Source organism: Aquarana catesbeiana, linkage group LG04 (genome assembly GCF_042186555.1).
Source record: "Aquarana catesbeiana isolate 2022-GZ linkage group LG04, ASM4218655v1, whole genome shotgun sequence".
Taxonomy (NCBI): domain Eukaryota; kingdom Metazoa; phylum Chordata; class Amphibia; order Anura; family Ranidae; genus Aquarana; species Aquarana catesbeiana.
In genome coordinates, this window is record NC_133327.1 from 143,961,642 (window position 1) to 143,988,307 (window position 26,666).

Sequence of the window (26,666 nt, forward strand, 5' to 3'; positions counted from 1 at the left end):
ATTTGGTGCAGGGACTGTTCTAAACACTGGAAACACGCGTCACTTTACAGGCATACTATAGACACCCCTCAGGTACGATATTTAAAGGAATATTTCACTTTTTTTTTTTTACTTTAAGCATCATTAAAATCACTGCTCCTGAAAAAACGGCCGTTTTTAAAAGTTTTTTTTGCATTGATACATGTCCCCTGGGGTAGGACCCGGGTCCCCAAACCCTTTTTAGGACAATACCATGCAAATTAGTTTTTAAAATGAGCACTTTTGATTTCGAACGTTCGAGTCCCATAGACGTCAATGGGGTTCTAACGTTTGTGCGAACTTTCGGTCCGTTCGCAGGTTCTGGTGCGAACCGAACCGGGGGGGTGTTCGGCTCATCCCTACCCTGATGTACCAATATAGATGCATCTGGCAGCTTGCCAACAATAAACTTAGCATACCTAGACATAATGACTTTACTCCCCTTTGGTACAACAAAGACCTATCAGAACTCCACCGCATCCAAAACCCTGAGCTTTGGATAGAGAGGGGTATATTCTACCTACACCATATATGGTCAAACGGAACCCTCAAAAGTTTTAATACCCTTAAAGCAGAATTCAATCTACCTGGCAATATGTTATTTAGATTCCTCCAATTGAGACACGCAACACAGGCACAATTCTTACAACCCCCACCACACTCATCTCCTAATCCTTTAATAGCAATCATAAAAGACACAGACCCAAAAAAAAATGATCTCATGCTTCCACAACATGCTCACTACTCCAGTAGCCACAAAAATAGCATACAGTCTCAAATCTCGCTGGGAAAGAGATCTGGGCTTCCTAGAAGATGAGCAATGGGAAGAAGCATTAGACACATGTAAAGAAGTATCACCTAAACTGTCAGACAGGTTGACACAGTTGTACATAATACACTGTGCATACCTAACCCCGCTTAGGGTGGCCAGATACAAACAAGATTACTCAGCTTTATGCCCAATGTGTAAGTCCTCAAGCTGTTCATTCTTGCACCTCCTTTGGTCATGTCCACAAATACAGGGCCTCTGGAAACAGATAGTAAACTTCCTGCACGATAACATGGGTTCACTTGTGACACTGGACCCTAAGCAATGTCTGCTGGGTGTATTTCCAGACCCAGTGGACAAATACACTAAGATATTTTTACAGGAGGCTCTTTTCTCATGCAGGAAGACGATAGCTAGGAAATGGATGCGTCCCTCACCACCAGAGACTAAAGAATGGAGAGCAGATATAAACGGGACACTCCCCTATAAACGGGTTATACACATTAATAGAGGATGCCCGGACAAATTCAATAAAATATGGGACCGATGGCTACAGGACTCAGAAACTTGCACTTGATTGATATGCATCCCTTTTACACCAGAAGTACACCTTACCTTACTGAGAGTATTGTATCCACATCTTACATTAAGTGATAAAACAATGGAGAACATCAGAAGAAACTCACAACTGAACATTGATATATGTAAACATCTTTAATTATTGTGCAAGTACTGTGTAATGTATACATGTACGCGTATATGCAATTAACACAACTTGTATGCAATCTGATTAAAAAAATAAAACTTTGTTTGGAAAATGAAAAAAAGTGGAATTACAAGGGATTAGCAAGTATTTTGTAGATAGGCTTGAATAAAGGATGACTGTTCAACTTCTGACTTATGGGGGTGAATGTTGGTAGATATATTATAAAGCTAGACATAATACTTCCTGACTTGTTTTGCAGTCTCAGTGCGATTTCATTGTGAGTTGTGTTGGGAATTGATTATTCATACATGTTGGTGTTAGGTTTCTTCATTTAAAGCTCTAAACAGAAATTTGCTAGGTTTGTTGCTATGCTCATAGAACACTTTAGAGCATAAAAACATATTGCATATGGTTTTAGCTCAAGACATATTAAGCAATTCTTTCCATAAATTAGAAAGTTTGTGTAGATGTTGTAAGGAAACCTTTTTGGACCATATTATCTATTTCTTGGTTTCTGAGCGTTTAAGTCTTACTGCCTAAAGCAATTACCTCACCTCTCTGCGTACATTTGTGGGCCTCCCAGATGGTTAGTGGTAAAATTCAGTCAGATCTGTTTTCTTTAAAAAAAGTTTTCAATACAATAATTTAGAGAGTATAAAATTAATTGGAAATTATTGAGGAGTTAAGCCTCTAGTTCCATTGCTTATTCATTCTCCCATTGAGAAGGACACAGTTATAGGAGCAAAGTTTGTTTTTAGGTCTGCTTTTTTGAGCTACGGAAGGGCATACTGAGGAATAAGAATGTAATAAACATATCTTGTTCATGAGGGAAAGTAACAAACATATAGTCCTGTGTGCCAGGGTGAAAAGTGCACTAAATTTCGGATAGGCACATAGCATGTATCTGTTTTTTAATTCTTTTCAAGGCTTTATATGGAAGTGATGAATTTCCATTTGACATGTCAGGTAATAGGTTAAGTGTCCAATTGAGATACCCTCCCAACATCAACGCCCAAGACACAAGAGATTTCATAATTAGAATGTATCCATAGCTTTTGGAGGCACGGCAGAAATCAACAGGAGATCTCAGGGTTACGAACCCATCTGATTTAAGAAAAGAGACTTTTATGGGAAGGTGGGGCAGGATGAGTGCAATCAAGAGGGGGGGAGATAAAAAATAGGGTAAAGGAAATTTATTTAGGGAAGAGGTAGAAAGAAAGGAAAGGAGATAAGAAGTAAAGAACCTAAGCAAAAGACAAGGAACTGAAGAAAGAATAAGAGGTTGTTTAGGAGAGACTGAATGAGTGGATAGATTTGTTTAAAGGGGTTTGCTTTCAGTAGGAGGATAAATGTGAGTGGGGAGCAAAACAAAGACAATCATCTTCAATATTAGAAATGGAAACCTAGATTCACCCTAACTAAACCCAGGTATGAACAAAAATAACAATTTAGGGTATTGCATCTTAAAATATTGGGTAAGTACACTCATAAAGCACATATTACTGTACATGCAGAACTTAACAAAACAAAATAAAGGCATGTCCAGTCCTCCAGACTATGAGAAATCCTGAGGACTGATGGGTCTGGATCTGAGGAACACCCTTTCATTGTACAGGGCTGCTAGTGGCATCCTCATTCAGTGGGACAGACATTTTCTAAAAAAAAGTAAAGATCTTCCAGTAGGGTTGCCACCTGTACTGCAATGACCCGGACAGCCTGGGTTTTGACACTTGTGCTCGGGTTTTTGTCCTCCTGATACCAGAACACAGTTAGTCCCAATCCGTCAGGCAGAGCCGGTAAAAGGGGAGAAGCCAAAGGGTCACCTGCCCGCCCCGGGCGCAGTGTTAAGGGGGGGGCGCAGTGGCCGCTTCAGTTCCTCCTGCATCTTAGTGACATGATCGAAACTGTCGGCTGCTGTCCCCGCCCACCACCAGCAAGGCTTTAGAATGCTTAGATCTGCTTGGGTTGAGTCCTGCATCTTCTGTCTGCTTTCGTCGCCGTCTATCAGCCCGCCCACCATTTGCATTGCTTTAAAATTCTTAGCTCTGTCCAGTTTGAGTCCCGGCATTTTCGGCATCTTCTGTCCCCGCCCACTGGCCCGCCCACCTCCTATCAGACCTGTAGAACATTCGGTCTATGGAAGTGCTACAGGTGGTGGGCGGGCCAGTGGGCGGGGATAGAAGACGGCAAAAGATGCAGAAAATGTCAGAACTGCATCCCCAACAGAGCAAAGAAATCTAAAGCAATGCATGTGGTGGGTGGGCTGACAGACTGGGACAGAAGATGCAGAGACTAGACCCAAGAACACAGAAGAATTACAGTTACAATGCAACTATGTTCTGCTTATTTCAGATGAGAACTGTGGATAAGTTTGCTAATTAGGAGAATACTCAGTGGAAATATTTTTTAAAGTGACTTTGTGCTATTAGGTAAATGATGTTTGGAGGCACTGTGCTATAGGTATTTCTTTTTAGCTGACTATTATGTCAGGTTCACACCAATGCGTTTGCTGTGACTCGCATTTGTGTGGGTACAGCAGCCCATACATTTAAATGGGCTGCTGTACCTGCAGGAAACACAGAAAAAATCCCTGCACCTTCAGGAAAACACAGTTTTGAGCTGAAGAGGCAACAACTGGAGGTGTACAGATGACACCGCTGCAATATTTGGATTTGCAGTTGTGGCAGGAATTATACCCCCCCCCATCCCTTTCAGCACACACTACCATGTGAATGGGGCCACACTGCAACCTCCCCGCAACTGCATGCAATGCACACAGTTGTAGTGCAGATTGGGGGGTTTAAAACAGGTGGTGAGGAGGCAGCATATTGCCTACATATACCTACTGTGGGCAGAAGAAAGAGGATGCCTGCTGAAAACAGACCTCAGTCTCAATGCAGTGCCACCGGAGAGTGAAGGCAGACTGCCTTCTCCTTGTCATGTAACATATCATATGACTGGAGAGGGGAAGACAGAGAAGCTGCCTTCATTTTCAGCAGGAACCACACTGGGACCGAGATGTGAACTGTGAGTATATATGGGGGGGGGCACAGTATGTCATCTTTGCCCAGGGAGCTGGATGACCTTGTCCCAGCACTGCCATCAGGTACAGGTATCTGTCCTGGGGATGGAGCCAGTGCGCGAACTCAGTGGGGCCTGTGAATGCTTTGCTTTGCAGTCATTGGTTGTTAGGACTGCCGGTCTCCTAGCAACCAATGACATTTTTGCCACTGTACACACCCCTTTCACACTGGGTCGTTTTGCAGGCGCTATTGCGCTAAAAATAGTTCCTGCAAACCTACCTGAAACAGCCGCTGCTGTGTCTCCAGTGTGAAAGCCCCGAGGGCTTTCACACTGGAGCGGTGCGCTAGCAGGACGGTAAAAAAAATCCTGCTAGCAGCATCTTTGGAGCGGTGAAGGAGCGGTGTGTATTCCTCTCCTTCACCGCTCCTGCCCATTGAAATCAATGGGGCACTGCGGCTATACTGAGGCGCTTTGCGGTGTTTTTTAACCCTTTCTCCGCCGCTATTGGGGGGTAAAACCTCCCCGCTAGTGGCTGAATAGCTGCGAAAATCCGACGGTAAGGCATAGTGGCTAAAAATAGTGGCGCTTTACTGCCGATGCACCTCCCGCCCCACTTTGAAAGGGGCCTTAGAGCCGCTCCACCTCTCATTCAGCTCCACCCCCTAACTTCAGCCGGTTCAGACACAGTTAGCCGGTTCCCTCCCTAACTCTGTCCGGTTACCACTCACACAGCGGCTCCAGTGACTGTCCCTCCTGCCGGTAAGGTATAGACAATACAACAGAATGGGATACTATAAGGGAGGGGGGTCTCTCTCTAATGTAGGTCTCTATTGGGAGGGGGTCACTGATATTAGGGGACTCTGAACTAATGGGGGTCTCTAAAGGGGGGTGCTGACTGCTGATCTAAAAAACTAAAATAAATGCCGTGTGCCGCTAAAAGGTTCGGGTTTGGCTTGAAGAAAAGGTGGCAACCCTATCTTCCAGAGCAGGCAATACTAGATTGTACATTTCTGTTAGCCAGAGATTACAGACTGTATAGCTGGCAAGGTTTGGATAGGTCATTGGGTATCAGTGCAACCAGCAACATTGGTCTTTATGAATGGGTCCACTATCATGTATGTGGTAAACATGCAGGAAGTCCCTATTCCACTGATAAAGAAAGTTATTGGTTCCAAGATAAACCTCTATGGGCCAGTTGAGGATTTACACAGGCTTATCTGTATGAATAAAACCCCCAGGGGATAGCAAAATGATATGTTATTGATGGGTTCGTAACTATTGCATGTCAAACAGTAGGGTGGGGTTGCAAAGAACATCTTGTAGGCAAAGAATGGGGGGAGCCCCAATTGCAATGGAATAATTTATAATATAGTTATCTTACAAAACAAGCAGTCTAATTTTACTGGGTGATTTTCCAAAGGTAGAACTGCACTATATGTTGCTAGATAGGACGTTTATCTATTTCTCATACACCCATTTTGCTTACTGCGCTTTTTCCAAAAACATCTCCAGGCCAAATCGTTTGAGTGACAGAGGACATCACTTTCTAAGGTGTGGAATTCTGACTATAGGGAATCCAACCCTCCAAACCAAACAATTTTGTAGATTTGAATAGATTGGGGATTTAAAGGCTAATGGGGCGTACACACGGTCAGACTTTTCGACCGGACTGGTCTGACGGACGCCGACGGACCAAATCCGGTGAACAATCCGATCGTGTGTGGGCTTCACAGGACCTTCAGTGGACTTTTCCAGTCGCAAATCTGACGGACTTTAGATTTGGAACTTGCTTCAAATCTTTACGTCGTAACTCCGCCGGACCCAGAAATCCGCTCATCTGTATGCTAGTCCGAAGGACAAAAACCGACGCTAGGACAGCTATTGGCTACCGGCTATCAACTTCCTTATTTTAGTCCAGTGTACTTCATCACATACGAATCCGTCGGAATTTGGTGTGATCGTGTGTAGGCAAGTCCGTTCGTTAGAGAGTCCGTCGGAAGTCCGTCAAAAGTCCGTCGGAAGTCCGTCAAAAGTCCGTCGAAAGTCCGCTGGAAAGTTTGTCGGACCAGTCCGGTCGAAAAGTCCGCCCGTGTGTACGCGGCATAAGTCCACCTTTTTTTTTTTTCTTCTAAATTCCAGCTCCCCTATGCACCAATATAGCATTCATGTCCTTTTTTTGCAAAAATATCAAAGCTTTCCATAAAATCTACAGACACGAACCTTACTGTCCTCCATCCATGATCCTAAACGTATCTATTGCTTCTGTCTTATGTCCTTACAGACTGTAGGTCATGACACAAGAAGGAGTTGACCAGCTGACCTCATTAGCACACACCCTGCATCATCCACCCTCCTATTCCCAGGTGCACGTTTTTTTTAATGAAATGCAATCAGTGATCACCCTTCTCACTAAATACACAATATACAATTAGATTGCATAGTGTATGGCCATATTCATACAAGTACACGTACGTTTTTTTTTTTAGCGAGGTGGGGAGGTGTATTGGAGCCTTTTCACTCATCACACATAGGGCAGCCCATCCACCTGAATGTGCTGCCCTACACACAGCAATCGCCCAAAAGAAGCTTCAGAACTTTTTTAGAGTGGAGCTTGGTGCGTTTTTTACTGCGATTTTTGGTGCAGGGCATTTCTGAAATGCAAGGAAACGCACAGATGTGAATGGAGCCTCATTGTTCTTGTGTTATCGCACCAATTTCACATTCAGGACCCATTCACATCTAGCATAGTGGGAGCGCACATTTTGTGTCTCGTTTTTCCTGTGACACGCATAGGGCAGCCTGTTGATTTTAAATTGGCTGTGCTATATGTGGCTTATGGGACATGTTGGCGTTTTGTGGGTTGCGTGTTTTTACTGTGCGTTTTGCAGCATTTGCCATTCGTTTTTTCACATGGCAAATGTGTGTTTGCTTGTGTGTTTGTGTGTTGTTAACAATTAATGGCACTGAAAGCGCAACTAGTAATTTTAGGTGTATAAAGGTGGCCATACTCTATACAATATGATTGTACAATCTCCTTTAGATCTGCCATCAATTATGTAGTGCAAGGGCCTGCCTGATTGGATGGATACAGAGTGATTGGCTAGATAGGTGTTTCCTCCTATTATATAAATTTGGTAAATCTAAAGGAGATTGTGCAATCAGATTGTATAGTGTATGGCCACCTTTATACACCTAAAATTACTAGTTGCGCTTTCAGTGCCATTAATTGGTAACGGCACACCAAACACAGAAGAAAACACACGATTTTGTGAAAAAACGAGTGGCAAATGCTGTAAACGCACAGTAAAAAACCCACAACCCACAAAATGCCAACATGTCCCATAAGCCACATATAGCACAACCCATTGAAATCAATGGGCTTCCCTATGCATGTCACAGGAAAAACGAGACACAAAATGTTCACTCCCACTATGCTAGATGTAGATGGGAACTGAAGGTGAAATTGCTGCTTTAACAGAAGAACAATGAGGCTCCATTCACATCTGTGCGTTTCCTTGCACTTCAGAAATGCACTGCACCAAAAACTGCAGTAAAAAAACGCACCAAGCTCCGCTTTAAAAAAAAGTTCTGCAGCTTCTTTGGGGCGATTGCTGTGAGTAGGGCGGCACATTCAGGTGGATGGGCTGCCCTATGTGTGATGAGTGAAAATGTTCCAAAACGCCCCCCTCGCTGAAAAAACAAAAAAAACAAAAACGTATGTGGGAATGCGAGTTCCCGCTATGCAAAGATGTGAACAGGGCTTGACAGCTGAGTGTTTCTGTCCTCTCCCTTATATATACTTGTATAAAGATGGCCATACACTATGCAATCTGATTGTATATTTAGTGAGAAGGGTGATCACTGATTGATTGCATTTCATTTTAAAAATGTGCAGCTGGGAGTGGGTGGGTGGATGGATGATGCAGGGTGTGTGCTAGTGAGGTCAGCTGGTCAACTCCTTCCTGTGTCATGACCTCTAGTCTGTAAGGACATAAGACAGAAGCAATAGATACGTTTTGAATCATGGATGTAGGACAGTAAGGTACGTGTCTGTAGATTTTATGGAAAGCTTTGATATTTTTGCAAAAAAAGTACATGAATGCTATATTGGTGCATAGGGGAACTGGAATTTAGAAAAAAAAAAGGTGAACTTAGCCTGGTTTTGGTTTTGTTACAAAAAAATAGTATATCTGTCTTCATGCATTTCACATGCATGTTAAACACGTGTTGAAGTAGAACTTGAAGCAAAACATTTTTTAGATAGAATAAAGCAGGATTATAACCCCTGTCTTCTTTTTTTTTTTTGTGTCTCATAGGGGAGATTTCCCTTCACTTCCTGTCACATGGCCAAACAAGGAAGTGATAGTAAATTCCTCCAAAGCGAGGGAATCCCTAGTTGTCACCAGGATCACTAGAACTAGTGTCCCCTTTGGAAGATTTCCCCTCTATTACCGATTTGGGTACAACACAACATTTGTAATTTTCTTTTTCTTTTACTTTCACTTTCGATGATAGCAGTAAACAGGAAAAATAAAGAGGGTGAACCTCCCTAATGGAGATAAAAATCTGACAAGACTTTTATCCGGCATGGATCTACCCAAATTCTTTTAAAGCTTGGACAACATCAGGCATTCAGACACTAAATGACTTCATAGCATCTAAATCATTCCTTTCATTCCCATCGCTTAGAGAAAAATATGATCTACCAAACTCTGAGATATTTAGATATCTCCAAATCAAAAATTTCTATACACCATTCCTAAAGGGGGATACACCATTATCCCAATTATCCATTTTTGAATCAATCTGTACAAAAGATCCATTTGCTAAAGGTACAATTTCATCACTTTATAATCAATTATATGGAGTACCAAATCTTAATAGACCCTCTTACGTTCAGAGGTGGGAGGAGGACCTGGGACGAACTTTAGAAGACACGGACTGGTCTAACATATGGCTCACATCTAAGTCATCTTCACCCAACATCTTAGCACTGGAGACAAATTATAAAGTCCTAACTCGCTGGTACCTTGTACCCGCTAGAGTGGCAAAATATTCACCTAATACCTCAGCTCTTTGTTTTCGAGGATGCCCAGAAATAGGCACATATTTACACATATGGTGGACGTGCCCAGTAATCCAAACCTTCTGGAAGGAAGTCTTCGTGATTGCATCTAAAATATTTAAAAAATAATACAACCAGATCCATATTTAACTTTACTTAATCTAAACCGGAATGGTTAACACTCTCTCAATTCAAACTTATGATCCAACTAATAACGGCTGCAAAACAAACAGTGGCCAAGGCATGGAAATCTCCTACATTGGTACTAGCAGAAACAATTCACAGAATGAATAATACAATGTCCCATGCTAAGATGGTAGCCATCGATCAAAATCAAATTCCAAAATTTGAAAAACTTTGGCATCCTTGGATAAAACAACAGTTCCTGTCAAATTTCAATGACTCTGTCCTGTTGCCATGGTAACAGATTAAATGACTTACAGAGACACCCATTCTAAGGCTTCAAAGAGAACTAAAAAGAATAATAAACTGACAAGCGGGACAACCTTGTGGACCATACCTCTACCTTTCAACCCTTTTTCTTCTTTCTCTTTCCTTTTCTCCACCTTACGATTAAAGCTCATTATCAGAATTTATTTGACCTATATACACTCTACTTGTAAACAATATGTATAGTAGGTATAAATCATTTAAATACCTACAAAAGTAACTAAGGAAATGATATATATCTTTAATTTAGGTTTACGTGAACCCAATGTTTAATATTTGAAATTTCATGATATTTACCTATATAAACCCTACTGTAAAACAATGAGCTTACTTTATAGATCCTTGTAAACTTACTTTATGTATCTTTATGTATCTTTATAACATTGTATACTCAATAAACTTCTTTTGACAAGGAAAAATCTGACAAGAGTTCTAATCCCTCTCTAATCTATCCAAAACTATAAAAAAAAAAGTGTTTCCTTTAGTTATACTTGAAATCACATGAAAATGCACAGGTCTGACTGTATCCTAAATTCACAGTGCAAACTGTTATATAAATCTCATAACATAATAATAAAAAATATTGTATTCAGCCCAGTTCTTCTATCTTACTTGTATCCATTTTCCTAGGCATAGGGTTTTGTGATGGATCGGTCTAGGGATCAAAGAGGTCTAATTTATCCCTTCGTATATAATGGCTTTATTTTCTAAATGGCTGTGAGTAGGGTCACAAGGTGTGACATGCTAACTCATGTCAGGTTTCTGGTTACCTGGCTCGCATAAATGTAATGTGCTGCCAGCTAAAAAAAAAATCTACCTGGTGGTTCTAGGCAGACCAAACAGCCAACGACTCTTTATCCTGGGATAGAAGATGTTTTTCACAATTTTTTTTTTCTTGGCACTTTTTTAGCATATTGACTACTTTAACCAGTTTTCATTGTGTGGATTGTTAGGTACTTTACAGCTGAGCCTCGTACTGTAGAACTAACAGACAAAAGAGGTCTTCTTTGTTCATAAGGGAAAGTAGAAGCACAGGCAAAATCCGCACTACCATGGTGTGGCATGGATCCCATGATTAGTACTCTTGTAGCCTTCTGGTGGCTTAGATCTTAGCAGCTCACCTCAAACACTACGGCCAACATTGATGGTTAACTTTAGAGAGATGTAAACGTTAAAGCAATGCCTATGAACGATTTAGGATACCATAGTTTTTTTGCAAGTATACACAATTTTGAAGATTGACATATTTTGTATCTATTTACTTGACACAACCTCTTATTTTATCGTCTACTAAAAACACTGGGGATTACAGTATATTGTCTTTGTGTGCAATAAAATTAATTTGAGTGTTTTTTTGTTTTTTTTTACAAATTTTTTTATTTAGTCAAAGGGCATGGTACAGGGACACACAACAGGAAACAATCTTGGCACACCATACAACAACATAAACAAGTATTACATGGAAAGAGGCATCATACATCCAAAATGGCAATACGCATAGTGGCTACCTGAAAAGTCATATCAACTTCAGATTATACATGTGAGACATTGCCCAAATCCCAAATACACTCTGCTAGGGTGCGCCCCCACAACCAGCCCAAATCAATTTATATTATATTATAAACAAAAAATAGAAAATAGTATTAAAGTTTGAAGGACAACTTGTCCTAAGAAATTAAATCAACATAATATTAAAAACAGAAGAGAGAGAGGACAGAAGATAGCATAGAAGAAGAAAAAAGAGTATTAGGTTATAGAGGGATAAGAGCGCCGAACAGGGTAAGGGGGGGGGGGGGTTGTTAGGGAAGGGATGGAGCGGTTTTCAGCGTGACCTCCCAGAATGCAGGGTTGATCGACGAGACCGCCTGAGCGACACTTCCAGAGCACCAATGTACTCAACAGTGTCAATGTCCAGATACCGCGTATTTAGTCTGTAGGGTCGCAGTCAAGGAGGGCTCTACCTTCGTCAGAGAAAACACATTCCAGAGTGACCAGGTCTTGGAGTAATGTTCCTGTTGGTGGTGTGCTGAAAGAATGAGGTCCTCCAGTTTATTTATTTCCCCTACTTTTCGAAGCCACATTCCTACAGTTGGGGGATGCAGGGATTTCCATTTGAGAGGAATGCATGAATTTGAGGGATGGAGCGGTTTTCAGCGTGACCTCCCAGAATGCAGGGTTGATTGACGAGACCACCTGAGCGACACTTCCAGAGCACCAATGTACTCAACAGTGTCAATGTCCAGATACCGCGTATTTAGTCTGTAGGGTCACAGTCAAGGAGGGCTCTACCTTCGTCAGAGAAAACACATTCCAGATTGACCAGGTCTTGGAGTAATGTTCCTGTTGGTGGTGTGCTGAAAGAACGAGGTCCTCCAGTTTATTTATTTCCCCTATTTTTCGAAGCCACATCCCTACAGTTGGGGGATGCGGGGATTTCCATTTGAGAGGAATGCATGAATTTGAGTGTATTTTATACTGAAAATATAGATTTGATAAATGTGTGAAATGTGTGACATAAAAAATTGCAACAAAGAAAGTTTTATGCTATAAGGTCTCTGCTTCCGGAAAATATATAATGTTTTAAGTGCATTTTCATGTACAAAATGAAAAAATAGCTCTGCCAGCAAAAGGGTTAAAGTTGAATTATGGGCAAAAAAGCCAAACATATATGATGCAGTTGGTCACTAGCATGAACGTTAGCATTTTTATATTTCTTATGCCGCGTACACATGAGTGGACTTTTATTTATTTATTATTTATTTATTTCAGGTACTTATATATGACTTTTCGACCGGACTGGTCCGACAGACCGAGTCCGGCGGACAATTCGACCATGTGTGGGCTTCATCGGACCTGCAGTGGACTCTTTTGGTCGAAAATCTGACAGACTTTAGATTTGGAACATGTTTCAAATCTTTACGTCGGAAATCCCCCGGACCCAGTTCCTATCGAAAAGTCCGCTCGTCTGTATGCTAGTCCGACGGACGAAAACCGACGCAAGGGCAGCTATTGGCTACTGGCTATCAACTTCCTTGTTTTAGTCCGGTCGTATGTCATCATGTACGAATCCGTCAGACTTTGGTGTGATCGTGTGGTCGAAAAGTCTGTGGCATTAGTCCCACCTGTAACATCATTTTGATACCAGTTACTACCAGAAGATTGATTTTCAACATTGTTTACAAGGGTAAAACACTGTTCATTCTGCATCTGAAATCATGCGGCCTTGTCATTCTGTGGACAGCATAGTCTTAAATTGATTTGTAGTTTTAGATATACTTCAAGTAAAAGAAAAACATATTAAAACCTAACTCCAGATAATACTGTTCAAACAGTTACAGAAACTTTTTTTTTTTTTTTTTTTTGTGAAAAATGATTTTGTGAACCCTTACTTTGTAAAACAACCCATTCGGTTTATATATATATATATATATATATATATATATATATATATATATATATATATATATATGCCTTTTTTCTTTTTCTTTTTTTATAAATGATCACATAATCTCTGTTCTTAGCTGTATAAGGGACTTGGAGAGGTGGGGAGGAGAAACAGCAGCACACTGGACTTCCCAGTGAATGGCTTTGCAGGAAGGGCATGTCAGCACAAGTCTGACCATTGGAAGACAGGTAGGCTGTGCACCCAGCACAGCCACAAAACTGACCATACTGGGATGGATGTGCTCTCATGCCAGCATGGTCAGTTTGAAATAGGAAAGCAGGGGGACTGGCAGGGTTACCAGGTATTTTACACAAATTAAGTAATACAAATAGAACAGGATACTTTTAAACACAAGTACGTGGTAAAACAGGCAAATATCATCAACTGTGCTTTTTCTGGACAGCTTGGTCTGCATGCAAAAAGTAAATACAATATAAATAAAGACAAGCGAAAAAAAAAAAAAAAAAAAAGAATACATATACTCTACAATCATCACATGTAAATTTAGGCCTCATATACATGGGCAGCCGAGGGGCTGTAAGAACAGGCTACACACAGTTTATACAGCACACACAGCTGCTGCATCTGTTAGTGAAGAAAATTGGTCATTTTGACCAGCTTGGTGTAAACCTGGAGATCAGCTTTAGAGAGAACATTCACCACCAACCCCCCCATTTTTTTTTTTTTGGACACGTTAATAGGCATGCTGAATGTACCAAGTTGATCGATCAATCAGCTTGGGTACAACCAACATTCAGGTTTTACCTGCAATTATCGCTAGTGGCTGCTATTGCCACTAGTAATAATCACTGTCTTCTCCCAGTGGGGATGGCTTTCCTTGTCTCCCCGCTGAGAGAACAGAAGATAATCGCCCTGCAGGAGGAATTTCCTGCTTCAATGCTGTCTGCTTTGATGGGGGAATCAGGAAAATTTCTTTCCTGCAACCCGTGGCTGCAGGAAAGAATTTTACTCCATGTATGGCCGGCCTTACAGGGAGGTGTTGTCTGCACAGTTTGGATAATCACCCACCCAGCAGATCCAGTGTTGTACCACTGACATACTTTTGTCAACAGACACCGGATAAAACAGGCATTCAGGAAGTGATGTATCACTCCTGAGCTGCCTGTCAGATGTTTCTGAAAAGCAATCCACCATAGATCGCTTTTCAGAAGGGTGGTAAACCCTGCCATACATCTCAACAAGGCCTTAAAAGATAAAAAAAATGTTTGTTCTTTGCTCATTTAAGTATTGAACACTGCTATAATCACTTGGGAACTGCAATATAATTTGCTTTACTATAGGTTTTGTTTGTTAGACTATGTCAGTTGTTGCTGCCTATGATGAACGTTGAACATATGAGCTTATATTCTTTGAGTTAAATAATGTATGTTAACATTGACCTAAAGCTGAACTCCAGGCAGATATATAAGGTATACCTTAACCACTTGCCTACAGGGCACTTACACGCCCTCCTGCCCAAGCCATTTTTCAGCTTTCAGCACTGTCGCACTTTGAATGACAATTGCGCGGTCATGCTACACTGTACCCAAATAATTTTTTTATCATTTTCTTCACACAAATAGAGCTTTCTTTTGGTGGTATTTAATCACTGCTGGGTTTTTTTATTTTTTTTACACAAAAAAAAGACCAAAAATTTTGAAAAAAATATGTTTTTACTTCGTTTCTGTTGGTCTGTTTTGTAACTAAGTAATTTTTCTCCTTCACTGATGTGCGCTGATGAGGCGGCACTAATGGGCACTGATAGGCTGAACTGGTGGGCATTGATGAGATGGCACTTATGGGCACTGATTAGGTGGCACTGATGAGGAGGCACTAATATGCTGCACTTATGGCCACTGATATGTGGCACTGATGAGCACTGATAGGCGGCACTGATGGGCACTGTTAGGTGGCACTATGGGCACTAATAGGCGGCACTGGTGGGCACTGATAGGCGGCACTGGTGGCCACTGATAGGCTGCACTGGTGGGTACTGATAGGCGGCATGGATAGGTGGTACTGATGGGCACTGATGGGCATTGATGGGTGGCACTGATGGGCGACACTGATGAGCATTGATCGACAGCAGTGATGAGCATTGATGGGCAGCACTGATAGGCTGCACTGATAGCCAGCACTGACTGGCATCGCTAATGGGCACTGATTGGTGGCACTTGTGGGCAGTAGGGTTGCCACCTCATCCCTTTAAACCCGAACACATATTAATTTCACAAATTCTGAGGCTAATTTAATTTAGATAAGACACCAAATGAGTTTAATTACTACCTTAATCAGCCACAGAACCTGTGTAATTAATATGTGTTCGGTTTTAAAGGGATGAGGTGGCAACCCTAGTGGGCAGTGGTGGGCACTGATTGCTGGCACTGGTGGGCACTGATTGCTGGCACTGGTGGGCACTGATTGGTGACACAGTTGGCGCTATATTGTAATTAGGGCACTGATGATCAGTTCCCTGATTACATGTGTAGATGCCCCCTTGCATGGAGATCCTGCTGATCGGCTCTCCTCGCCACACACTCTGTCAGTGTGAGGCAAGGAGCGCTGATTACCGGCATCTCCGTGTTTGCATGTGACTGGCTGTGATTGAACACAGCCGATCACATGGTTAAAGAGCCGCAGACGATGCTCTTTATAGAGAACGGTGTCTCGCCGTGTTCTGGCAATACGGCGCAGCCGCAATGTTCACCCCCGCGGGTGCGCGAGAGCTGCCGTTCTGGGACGCTGTCATATGACGTCGTCCTAGAATGAGAGCCGCACCACCCCGCCATCATTTGATGGTGGACGGGCGGCAACTAGTTCATGAATGAATGAATTAATGAGATACACCTGTATATACAGTATATTTTTAAATGCAGGCAGTGTAGGTATGTAAGTTTGACTTAATATCAGCCTCTTGCAGTCTACTATACAGTGCTAAGACAGGGGGAGGCAGAACAAGAAGCTATTGATGTGTTCTGCAGTGCAGAGAGGAATGCTGACAGGAGGAGAAAGCAGAGAGAAAGAAAACTTAGCAGTGTACTGCTTATGCTTTCACTGTCCAGTCACTGGGTGAGGGTTGGAAGAAGACCTGCATGTCAAAGTGAAATTAAAGAAGAAAGATCACAACCCTTCCTCTGCTAGATAGAGCTGCGCAGTGTGGTAGAACTTTGCCTGGAGTTCAGGTTTAATGTAAGGATCAATATCTTATTATTTCTACAACATGTACAGGCTGAATTAACCATTTTGTGTCTGTGTCTTCAGCTCATATCCAGGCTTGTCGTGCTTTGATGATCATCTCTCTCATCCTTGGCCTCCTCGCTTGTTTAATCTCCTTGTTTGGACTGAAGTGCACCAAATTTGGTAGCAAAGATGAACACACCAAAGGAAAGATTGCTCTGTCTGGAGGACTGCTTTTCATCGTAGCAGGTACCTGACTTTATATCTCAAACATATTGCAATACACGCTGAAATAAGTCCAGTTTTTCCTGTACAGTCAAGGGGTCTATTGAAATAACATTTTTTTTTGTCATTTTATGGAATCAACCAATGTTCTGAAGTGGCATCATCACTGTGGTAGTATCCACTCTGTTACATTTAATGTGACCTGTGACTAAACATGTTGGGCGGGGCTTTTTGACCACATCGTGCATTAACTAGGAAGTGACCAGAATTACAGGTTTTCATGCTACTAGAGGCTGTATGATGCACCTGTGGCATAATATTGATGTTGTTTACCTGTGTGCATTGAGGAATAGGTGCACATTTTAATATAAGTGTGGTTTAACAAGTGGTAGTAAACTAGTAAAAAAAAAAAAGTTTCCATCTGCAAGGCAATATCATAATGCACATTATGAAAGACTTACCTTAAAACAAAGCCCTCCAGTGGTGCGCTGTCACCGCTGCAGAGGCTTCCATCTTCACCCAATCTTCCTTCTGGGTTCGGGGACTTTGGGCATCTAATTGGTTGAGCCACGATGATGTCACTCCCCTGAATGTCGTTTCTTCAGAGCCCATGTGCCGGTGACATCACCAGCTGCTCTTCGCAGGAATATCTCCTAAATGGTGCATGTTTAGGAGATATTCATTTTACCTACAGGTAAGCTTTAGTATAAGCTTACCTGTAGGTAAAAATAAAATTCTAGGGTTTAATACCACTTTAAAGCTCTTAATAAATGTGGTTTTAGGCAGGACACATGTAGTGGTACCCCCAAAAGGGCCACTGATTGGTGATGATTGATTGTAGTAAAAACAGTCACTGTGCATTTCCTAAAAATGGCAGCACAAATGATGATGACCAGGGTTATTTTCCTGATTATGTAGAGGCTGCCAGCACACACCCAATAATGACTCCATGCACTGACCCAGTAACTAGTATAGGGAATGTCTTTTGAATTTTTAATGCTGAGAAACTTGTAACTGGGGAGGGGTGTAGAGCATAGGATACTCCGACCATGCTAGGTCCAAAGAAGTGGACACTAACTTCATTGTCCTGTAAATAGCATTTCTTGACCTTTGAGACTGGATGGAATGGCCAAATCAGGGACACCTTGGGAGTTGTAACCTATAAAACTATACTGGCTCTTATATCCCTAAAGCACCAAACATCCCCTACTGATGAGCAGTCTTTTACTCACAAGGTCAGGGAATAGCTGTCCAGATTTAACATCCTGTTGCCTTCTAGTGAAGTATTAGTAGACTGGTTCCTCAAGGGTGAAGTCTCAGTGATGTCTCTGTAGTTATAAGTAAGGGCCCCCCAGCTTTGCTACAACCAGGACCCTGATGAGCATCAATATAGATCAGCATTGAAGCTTTAACAGATGGTGAATCTCCATGGCTAAGACCCCTTTCACACTGGGGCGGTTTGCAGGCGTTATTGCGCTAAGAATAGCGCCTGCAAACCGCCCCTAAACAGCCTCCGCTGTTTGTTCAGTGTGAAAGCCCGAGGGCTTTCACACTGAAGCGGTGCGCTGGCAGGAGAAGAAAAAAATCTCCTGTCAGCTGCATCTTTGGAGTGGTGAAGGAGCGGTGTATTCACCGCTCCTAAACCGCTCCTGCCCATTGAAATCAATGGGACAGCGCGGCTATACTGCGGTAATACCGCGGCTATAGCCGCGCTATACGAGGGGTTTTAACCCTTTTTCGGCCACCAGCGGGGGGTTAAAACCGCACCGCTAGCGGCCGAATACCGCGGTAAAACAGCGCTAAAAATAGCGCTGTTTTACCGCCGACGCCCCCTACCGCCCCAGTGTGAAAGGGGCCTAAGTGTATAGGGCAGTTCACCCAGCATATGCTAGGCCCAAATCAAGCATCTGGGCCCAGCATTATAGACAGTCCAGCAGCAACTCCTTAGACCTCTGCAAGCACACGGCCTCCCCAAATATTTATACTCTCTCCCATAATGCCCCAGTGGTCTGAACCTCATACTGGGATGGCTGAAGAAAATATGAATACTCATAGCAAGGAAACCTCATGGCAGGGAAACCTCATACTATAGCCAGTGGTGCTAATGGCACTTACTGACAATAGGGAGAAACCACAATTTCACTGAGTTTAGGGAGAAACCAAATGCACAACTATACAAATCAAAAAACTGGACTGGCTACCACCCAGCCAAAAACACATTTTTCCTATCACTTAGCAATCTATCGAGGAGGGTACTACACATGATATGCGGTATGTTTTTGTTTGCCTTGAATGAGAGTGGAGCAGATTGGTGCCTACAGAGTCTGGACCCCAGGAAGGAGAAAAAAGTTGTATATGACCTCTTTAATATACAGTACAGGTCACTCTTTCAAGGTGCGAGCACATCTACACTTGTGGTGGAGGAGTGGAGTGAATCACTGGAAATACTACACAGAGTGAATAGAAGATCTACAACATCTGGGGTTGATTTATTTTTTGGACAACACTGTAGGATTATAAAGATTTATGTTAACACATGGGATTGAGCGTTCTTTGGATAACACTATTGGATTTTAGACATGTGCGTTACAAAATCGAAATTCGAACGAAATTTGCGTGATTCTGAGTTTTGGAAGTATCTCCGAATCACAAAAGTAACGAATTTCAGCTAATCTGAAATTAGTTACTTTTCAGCTAATTCATTCAGCTAATGAAAACAATAAATTCATATGTATTCATTCAGATGACATGATGCGATAGTTTGGGCCTTTTGTTAATGTTTGAAGCATCCAAAATAATGTAACAACACAACGAATAATCCGAATTGATTCGGATACATTCATTTTTATGCTAGTGTAGCATGAATATTCAAATAAGATTCTTTTTGTATTGGGGTTGAACTTGAGAGACCATTTGTTTAATTTGTATGTGCCTGGCCCAACAAACAAAGTAAGTTGTCAAGGGTGAAATGAATTTAACCTAATAACATAACGAAAGAATATGTATTAATTCGGATTGATTTTTTTTATTCGGAGAGTACAGCACATTAGTCTTTGACTCTTGGATAATCAGACGATTCTTTTTGCATTAACATTTTTTATTATTATAAACAATGCTCTACATATGAAGTGGAAACATATTGCAATAAATACAGTAAGGTATTAAAGTGAAATAAGATGATTCCTACTTATTGTGTTTGGGCTGGATGGAGGTGGATCCATCAGACTCTTCTAATCATACCATAAGAAATTAATCCAAAATGTATTTTGTTCCATTCCTTACTTTTGGATGCATGCAACTTCTGTCAATATCATCCAAACAGCTCATTCCATTTCTCTTTGAGGGTTGGACTAGCAGGGAATAATCAGAAGGCATAAGTATTCTCCTGAAATACTAAATTAAAGTGTTACTAAAACCACAACAGTAAAATCAGTCTGTTAATGCAGTAAAGCAAGCTTGTTATACTCACTGTAGAACCTAAGGGGTTAATCCTCTGCATTGTGTAAAAAGGCTATTTGATCCTGTCTTCTCTGATTCTCTCCTTCTTCCACTGTCCCCAATCCATCTGCTGATAGGACAGAGCCTTGGAGTCACTCTGCACATGCTCAGTCTGGTGTGTATTGCTAGAGATTTTATTTATTTTTTGGGAGGTGCATATGATCGACACGGGGCCAATCAGAACTGTCCATGCAGCCTCATAGGACAGTAAGAGTAGAATGAAAACCCCTCTTACAAGCTTTAACAAGACACTGATAGAGGTCACAAGAATGCTATATACTGCTGATGAGAAAAGATATTTAGCAGTTTATATTTACTAAAATAATTGCATTTGCATGTTCTATGTACTGTGGGAGACCAGATACAGTGCATGCAGGGTTCTGGGTCTAGTACACTTTTAACATGTTAAAATGAATATAGCCAATCTTCCGAAATAACGAAAGAATAACAGAAATACGAATCAATTCAATCAATGAAAAATAAACAAAACATGTTTTTCATTGTGCACATGTCTATTTGGATTTTCATTTTTTTTTTCATGTTCTTGCACAACACATTTTATTTATGGTGTATTGTTTTAAATAAGAGTAGTGCTGAACTGTTATTTTTTATTATTGATTTTTATTGTGTGAAGTGCATGTTAGTGTTAACTGGCTATTGGTGTTTGTCTATAGAGGTTATATACTGAGGTAGCAGCACAGGTGTTTCACACTATAAAATACGCTTTATAACATTGGCATTGTAACAACAATTTAAACAGTAGCCACGTTTGACTATACAATATAAGCTTAGTTATATCCTTTTATTTTATAATTGCTGCCTCTTTGCTGGCCTTCTATTCCCACAATATCTGGGATTCACTGCAGATTTTGTGGCTTCTCCTTTCCTTGTTCCTCTGGTTCACTTTCCATTTCTAAAGATTATATATTCCACGGCACCTGTATTGACTGTGCCTCCTGTAATTCAGGTGGCAGGCTCCATGAAATGTGTGACAAAAGCTATGCATATTTACAGGGCATAGTAATTACATGTCATTGCTTAAAGAGATGTAAACCCTCAAGGTTTTTCACCTTTATACATTCATGCATTAAGGCAAAAAACCCTCTGCGCTGCAGCTGCCCCCCAGAGCCCCCCTTTTTCTTACCTGAACCCCATCGTTCCAGCGACGAGCACGAGCCCAGCAGCTCCAACCACTGTCTCTGTCCTCATTGGATAGATTGATAACAGCAGGAGCCATTGGCTCCCGCTGCTGTAAATCAAATCCAGTTTCACGGGAGCTGGGGTCGGGGCCAAGTCCCTGCTGTCTGTGTCAATGGATGTAGCAGCAGGACTTGGGAGCACGCTCGCATGGGTGTCCCCCATGGAAAGCGGCTCTCATCAAGATTGTTCAGAATAATAGAACTAGAATAGAAATAATTGAAAAACAATGTGAAAATTAACATATGAGTGTAAATATATGATTTTAAATTAAGGTATGGGGGGGAGGTGCTGCGCTAACCAGAAGAAAGCTGTAAATCTCTGTCTGTGGTCAATTAATAAAATGACATAAAATCGCATAATAAATCGCATAAATAAGTGTTGACACTAAAAAACATTCAAGTCTTAATAATCAGCATCATGTGTATGTGAAAAAAAGTGCATAAAAAATCCTTTTCAATTGGTATATATTAACCACTTCAGCCCCGGAAGGATTTACCCCCTTCCTGACCAGAGCACTTTTTCCAATTTGGCACTGCGTCGCTTTAACTGCTAATTGCGCGGTCATGCAATGCTGTACCCAAACTAAATTTGCGTCCTTTTCTTCCCACAAATAGAGCTTTCTTTTGATGGTATTTGATCACCTCTGCCGTTTTTCTTTTTTGCACTATACACGGAAAAAGACCGAAAATTTTGAAAAAAAATGATATTTTCTACTTTTTGTTCTAAAAAAAATCCAATAAACTCAATTGTAGTCATACATTTAGGCCAAAATGTATTTGGCCACATGTCTTTGGTAAAAAAAATGTCAATAAGTGTATATTTATTGGTTTGCGCAAAAGTTATAGCGCCTACAAACTAGGGTACATTTTCTGGAATTTACACAGCCTTTAATTTATGACTGGCTATGTCGTTTCTTGAGGTGCTAAAATGGCAGGGCAGTACAAAACCCCCACAAATGACCCCATTTTGGAAAGTAGACACCCCAAGGAAATTGCTGAGAGGCATGTTGAGCCCATTGAATATTCATTTTTTTTGTCCCAAGTGATTGAATAATGACAAAAAAAAAAATATTACAAAAAGTTGTCACTAAATGATATATTGCTCACACAGGCCATGGGCATATGTGGAATTGCACCCCAAAATACATTTAGCTGCTTCTCCTGAGTATGGGGATACCACATGTATGGGACTTTTTGGGAGTCTAGCCGCATACGGGGCCCCGAAAACCAATCACTGCCTTCAGGATTTCTAAGGGCGTACATTTTTGATTTTACTCCTCACTACCTATCACAGTTTTGAAGGCCATAAAATGCCCAGATTGCATAAACCCCCCCCCCCCAAATGACCCCATTTTTGAAAGTAGACACCCCAAGCTATTTGCTGAGAGGCATGTTGAGTCCATGGAATATTTTATATTTTGACACAAGTTGCGGGAAAGTGACAATTTATTTATTTATTTATTTTGCACAAAGTTGTCACTAAATGATATATTGCTCACACAGGTCATGGGCATATGTGGAATTGCACCCCAAAATACATTCTGCTGCTTCTCTTGAGTACGGGGATACCACATGTGTGGGACTTTTTAGGAGCCTAGCCGCGTACGGGGCGCCGAAAACCAATCACCGCCTTCAGGATTTCTAAGGGTGTACATTTTTGATTTCACTCTTCACTGCCTATCACAGTTTCGGAGGTCATGGAATGCCCAGGTGGCACAAACCCCCCCAAATGACCCCATTTTGGAAAGTAGACACCCCAAGCTATTTGCTGAGAGGCATGGTGAGTATTTTGCAGCTCTCATTTGTTTTTGAAAATGAAGAAAGACAAAAAAAATTTTTTTTTTTTCTTTTTTTAATTTTCAAAACTTTGTGACAAAAAGTGAGGTCTGCAAAATACTCACTATACCGCTCAGCAAATAGCTTTGGGTGTCTACTTTCCAAAATGGGGTCATTTGGGGGGGTTTTGTGCCACCTGGGCATTCCATGGCCTCCGAGACTGTGATAGGCAGTGAAGAGTGAAATCAAAAATTTACGCCCTTAGAAAGCCTGAAGGCGGTGCTTGGTTTTCGGGGTCCCATACGCGGCTAGGCTCCCAAAAAGTCTCACACATGTGGTATCCCCGTACTCAGGAGAAGCAACAGAATGTATTTTGGGGTGTAATTTCACATATTCCCATGGCATGTTTGAGCAATATATCATTTAGTGACAACTTTGTGCAAAAAAAAAAAAAAAATTGTCTCTTTCCCGCAACTTGTGTCACAATATAAAATATTCCATGGACTCAACATGCCTCTCAGCAAATAGCTTGGGGTGTCTACTTTCCAAAATGGGGTCATTTGGGGGGGTTTGAACTGTCCTGGCATTTTATGCACAACATTTAGAAGCTTATGTCACACATCACCCACTCTTCTAACCACTTGAAGACAAAGCCCTTTCTGACACTTTTTGATTACATGAAAAAATTATTTTTTTTTGCAAGAAAATTACTTTGAACCCCCACACATTATATATTTTTTTTAAAGCAAATGCCCTACAGATTAAAATGGTGGGTGTTTCATTTTTTTTTTTTTCACACAGTATTTGCGCAGCGATTTTTCAAACGCATTTTTTGGGGAAAAAACACACTTTTTTACATTTTAATGCACTAAAACACACTATATTGCCCAAATGTTTGATGAAATAAAAAAGATGATCTTAGGCCGAGTACATGGATACCAAACATGACATGCTTTACAATTGCGCACAAACGTGCAGTGGCAACAAAATAAATACATTTTTAAAAGCCTTTAAAAGCCTTTACAGGTTACCACTTTAGATTCACAGAGGAGGTCTACTGCTAAAATTACTGCCCTCAATCTGACTGTCGCGGTGATACCTCACATGCATGGTGCAATTGCTGTTTACATTTGACGCCAGACCGACGCTTGCGTTCGCCTTAGCGCGAGAGCAGGGGGGACAGGGGTGCTTTTTTTTTTTTTCTTTATTATTTTTTTGCTTTTTTATCTTATTTTAAAACTGTTCCTTTCATTTTTTTTTTTTTTTTAATCATTTTTATTGTTATCTCAGGGAATGTAAATATCCCCTATGACAGCAATAGGTAGTGACAGGTACTCTTTTTTGAAAAAATTGGGGTCTATTAGACCCTAGATTTCTCCTCTGCCCTCAAAGCATCTGACCACACCAAGATCGGTGTGATAAAATGCTTCCCCAATTTCCCAATGGCGCTATTTACATCCGGCGAAATCTAAGTCATAAAATGCTCGTAGCTTCCGGTTTCTTAGGCCATAGAGATGTTTGGAGCCACTCTGGTCTCTGATCAGCTCTATGGTCAGCTGGCTGAATCACCGGCTGCATTCTCAGGTTCCCTGTTGAGACAGGAGAGCCAGAGAAAAACACGGAAGACGGTGGGGGGGGGGCATTCTCTCCCACTGCTTGTAAAAGCAGTCTAGAGGCTAATTAGCCACTAGGATTGCTTTTACATGAAAGCCGACCGCTGGCTGAAAAGAATGATACCAAGATGATACCTAAACCTGCAAGCATCATTCTGGTATAACCACTCAAAGTCGTGAATGGTGTACCTGAAGACAAAAAAATGGTCAACAATAAAGCACAGTAAACGGTAAAGTATAAAAAATTGCATACCTGAAAAGCAAACATGATAAAACATAATAACAATAAAACATTGCAGAATAGAATACAGTAAAAAAGAGCAGAACAATAGAGAGAGAGAATAGAGAGAGAACAATAAAACGACAACTATTATTTTTTATTTTATATTTTTGTTTGTGTTTTTTTTTTTACACTTTTTTTGTAACTGTAACTTTTATAACTGTAACCGGTTCCAGGTTCGGGTCTCTCAAAATGCAGGGCATCTTGGGAGACCCTGTGAAAGTGTGCCTAGTCTGTGCAATGCTGTACCCTACGCTAATACTCAACTAGTGAATGGTAGCGTTCAAAACATTCACCAATGCAAAGACCAGGATTGTCAGGACAGGAGGGACAATAATAGCGGGTGTCACGCCTATATCCGCGCTTGCTGCAGACACAACATCTTTTTTGGGGGGGTTCGTTGGGTAGGGGTACTCGGGAGGACATAAAAATGCCTCTCATGCAGCCGACTGCATTTGGTTGGGGATGTGAATGGGGGAAGTACGGGCGCTGCAGAAGTGGTGGGTTCCCAATTAGGATTGGCGAATGCAGCAGGAAGGGCATTATGGGCACGACGGGCCTGTGTTTGTCTTCCTTTTTGGTGGCAGCGGGACACTATTTGTGCTTGCCACCTCACCAGCTTGAACTGCACTTATGGGACTCACCACGTCACCAAGTGTTACTGCAGTGCTGGTTTGACTACGACCGGGGTGTACTAGGCCGCTGGCGCTTGCCAGTTCACCAAAACGCTACCAAAAAAACTGTTAACGATCGCAGGGATCAGGCCTGACTCTGAGAACGCTGCAGTTATGCGTTTAGTGTTTTGTAAGTGACAGTGATCGATCGATACTGCACTTGGGTGGGCTGGGCTGGGCCGGGTGGAGGGGCAAAACGCAGGTGCTAGCAGGTATCTGGGCTGATCCCACTAACACTGCGTTTTTGGGAACCCTAAACTGCTGGGGACGCCAATATAGATCTGGTCGGATCAGATCAGATATTGATCAGTTCAGATACTATACCACTAAGGGAGGTGTACGGTGCGTGCGTGGGTGTTAGCGCTACTGGCACTAACCTGACGCTGCCTGGGGCTGGTGCTTGCCAGTTCACCAAAACGCTACCAAAAAAACTGTTAGCGATCGCAGGGATCAGGCCTGACTCTGCGAACGCTGCAGTTATGTGTTTAGTGTTTTGTAAGTGACAGTGATCGATCGATACTGCACTTGGGTGGGCTGGGCTGGGCCGGGCGGAGGGGCAAAACGCAGGTGATAGCAGGTATCTGGGCTGATCCCGCTAACACTGCGTTTTTGGGAACCCTAAACTGCTGGGGACGCTAGTATAGATCTGATCGAATCAGATATTGATCCGTTCAGATACTATACCACTAAGGGAGGCGTATGCTGCGTGCGTGGGTGTTAGCGGTACTGGCGCTAATCTGACGCTGC

At 41.7% G+C, this 26,666-nt stretch overlaps 1 protein-coding gene across 1 annotated transcript in view; it reads left to right on the forward strand.

The window, feature by feature from the left end:
• Positions 1 to 26,666, forward strand: part of LOC141139566 (claudin-19-like) — a 102,215-nt gene that overhangs the window by 63,642 nt on the left and 11,907 nt on the right. The window contains exon 3 of the mRNA XM_073625829.1: positions 16,739 to 16,903. Within this exon, the coding sequence (XP_073481930.1) occupies positions 16,739 to 16,903 (165 nt within the window). The remainder of the gene's footprint in view (positions 1 to 16,738; positions 16,904 to 26,666) is intronic.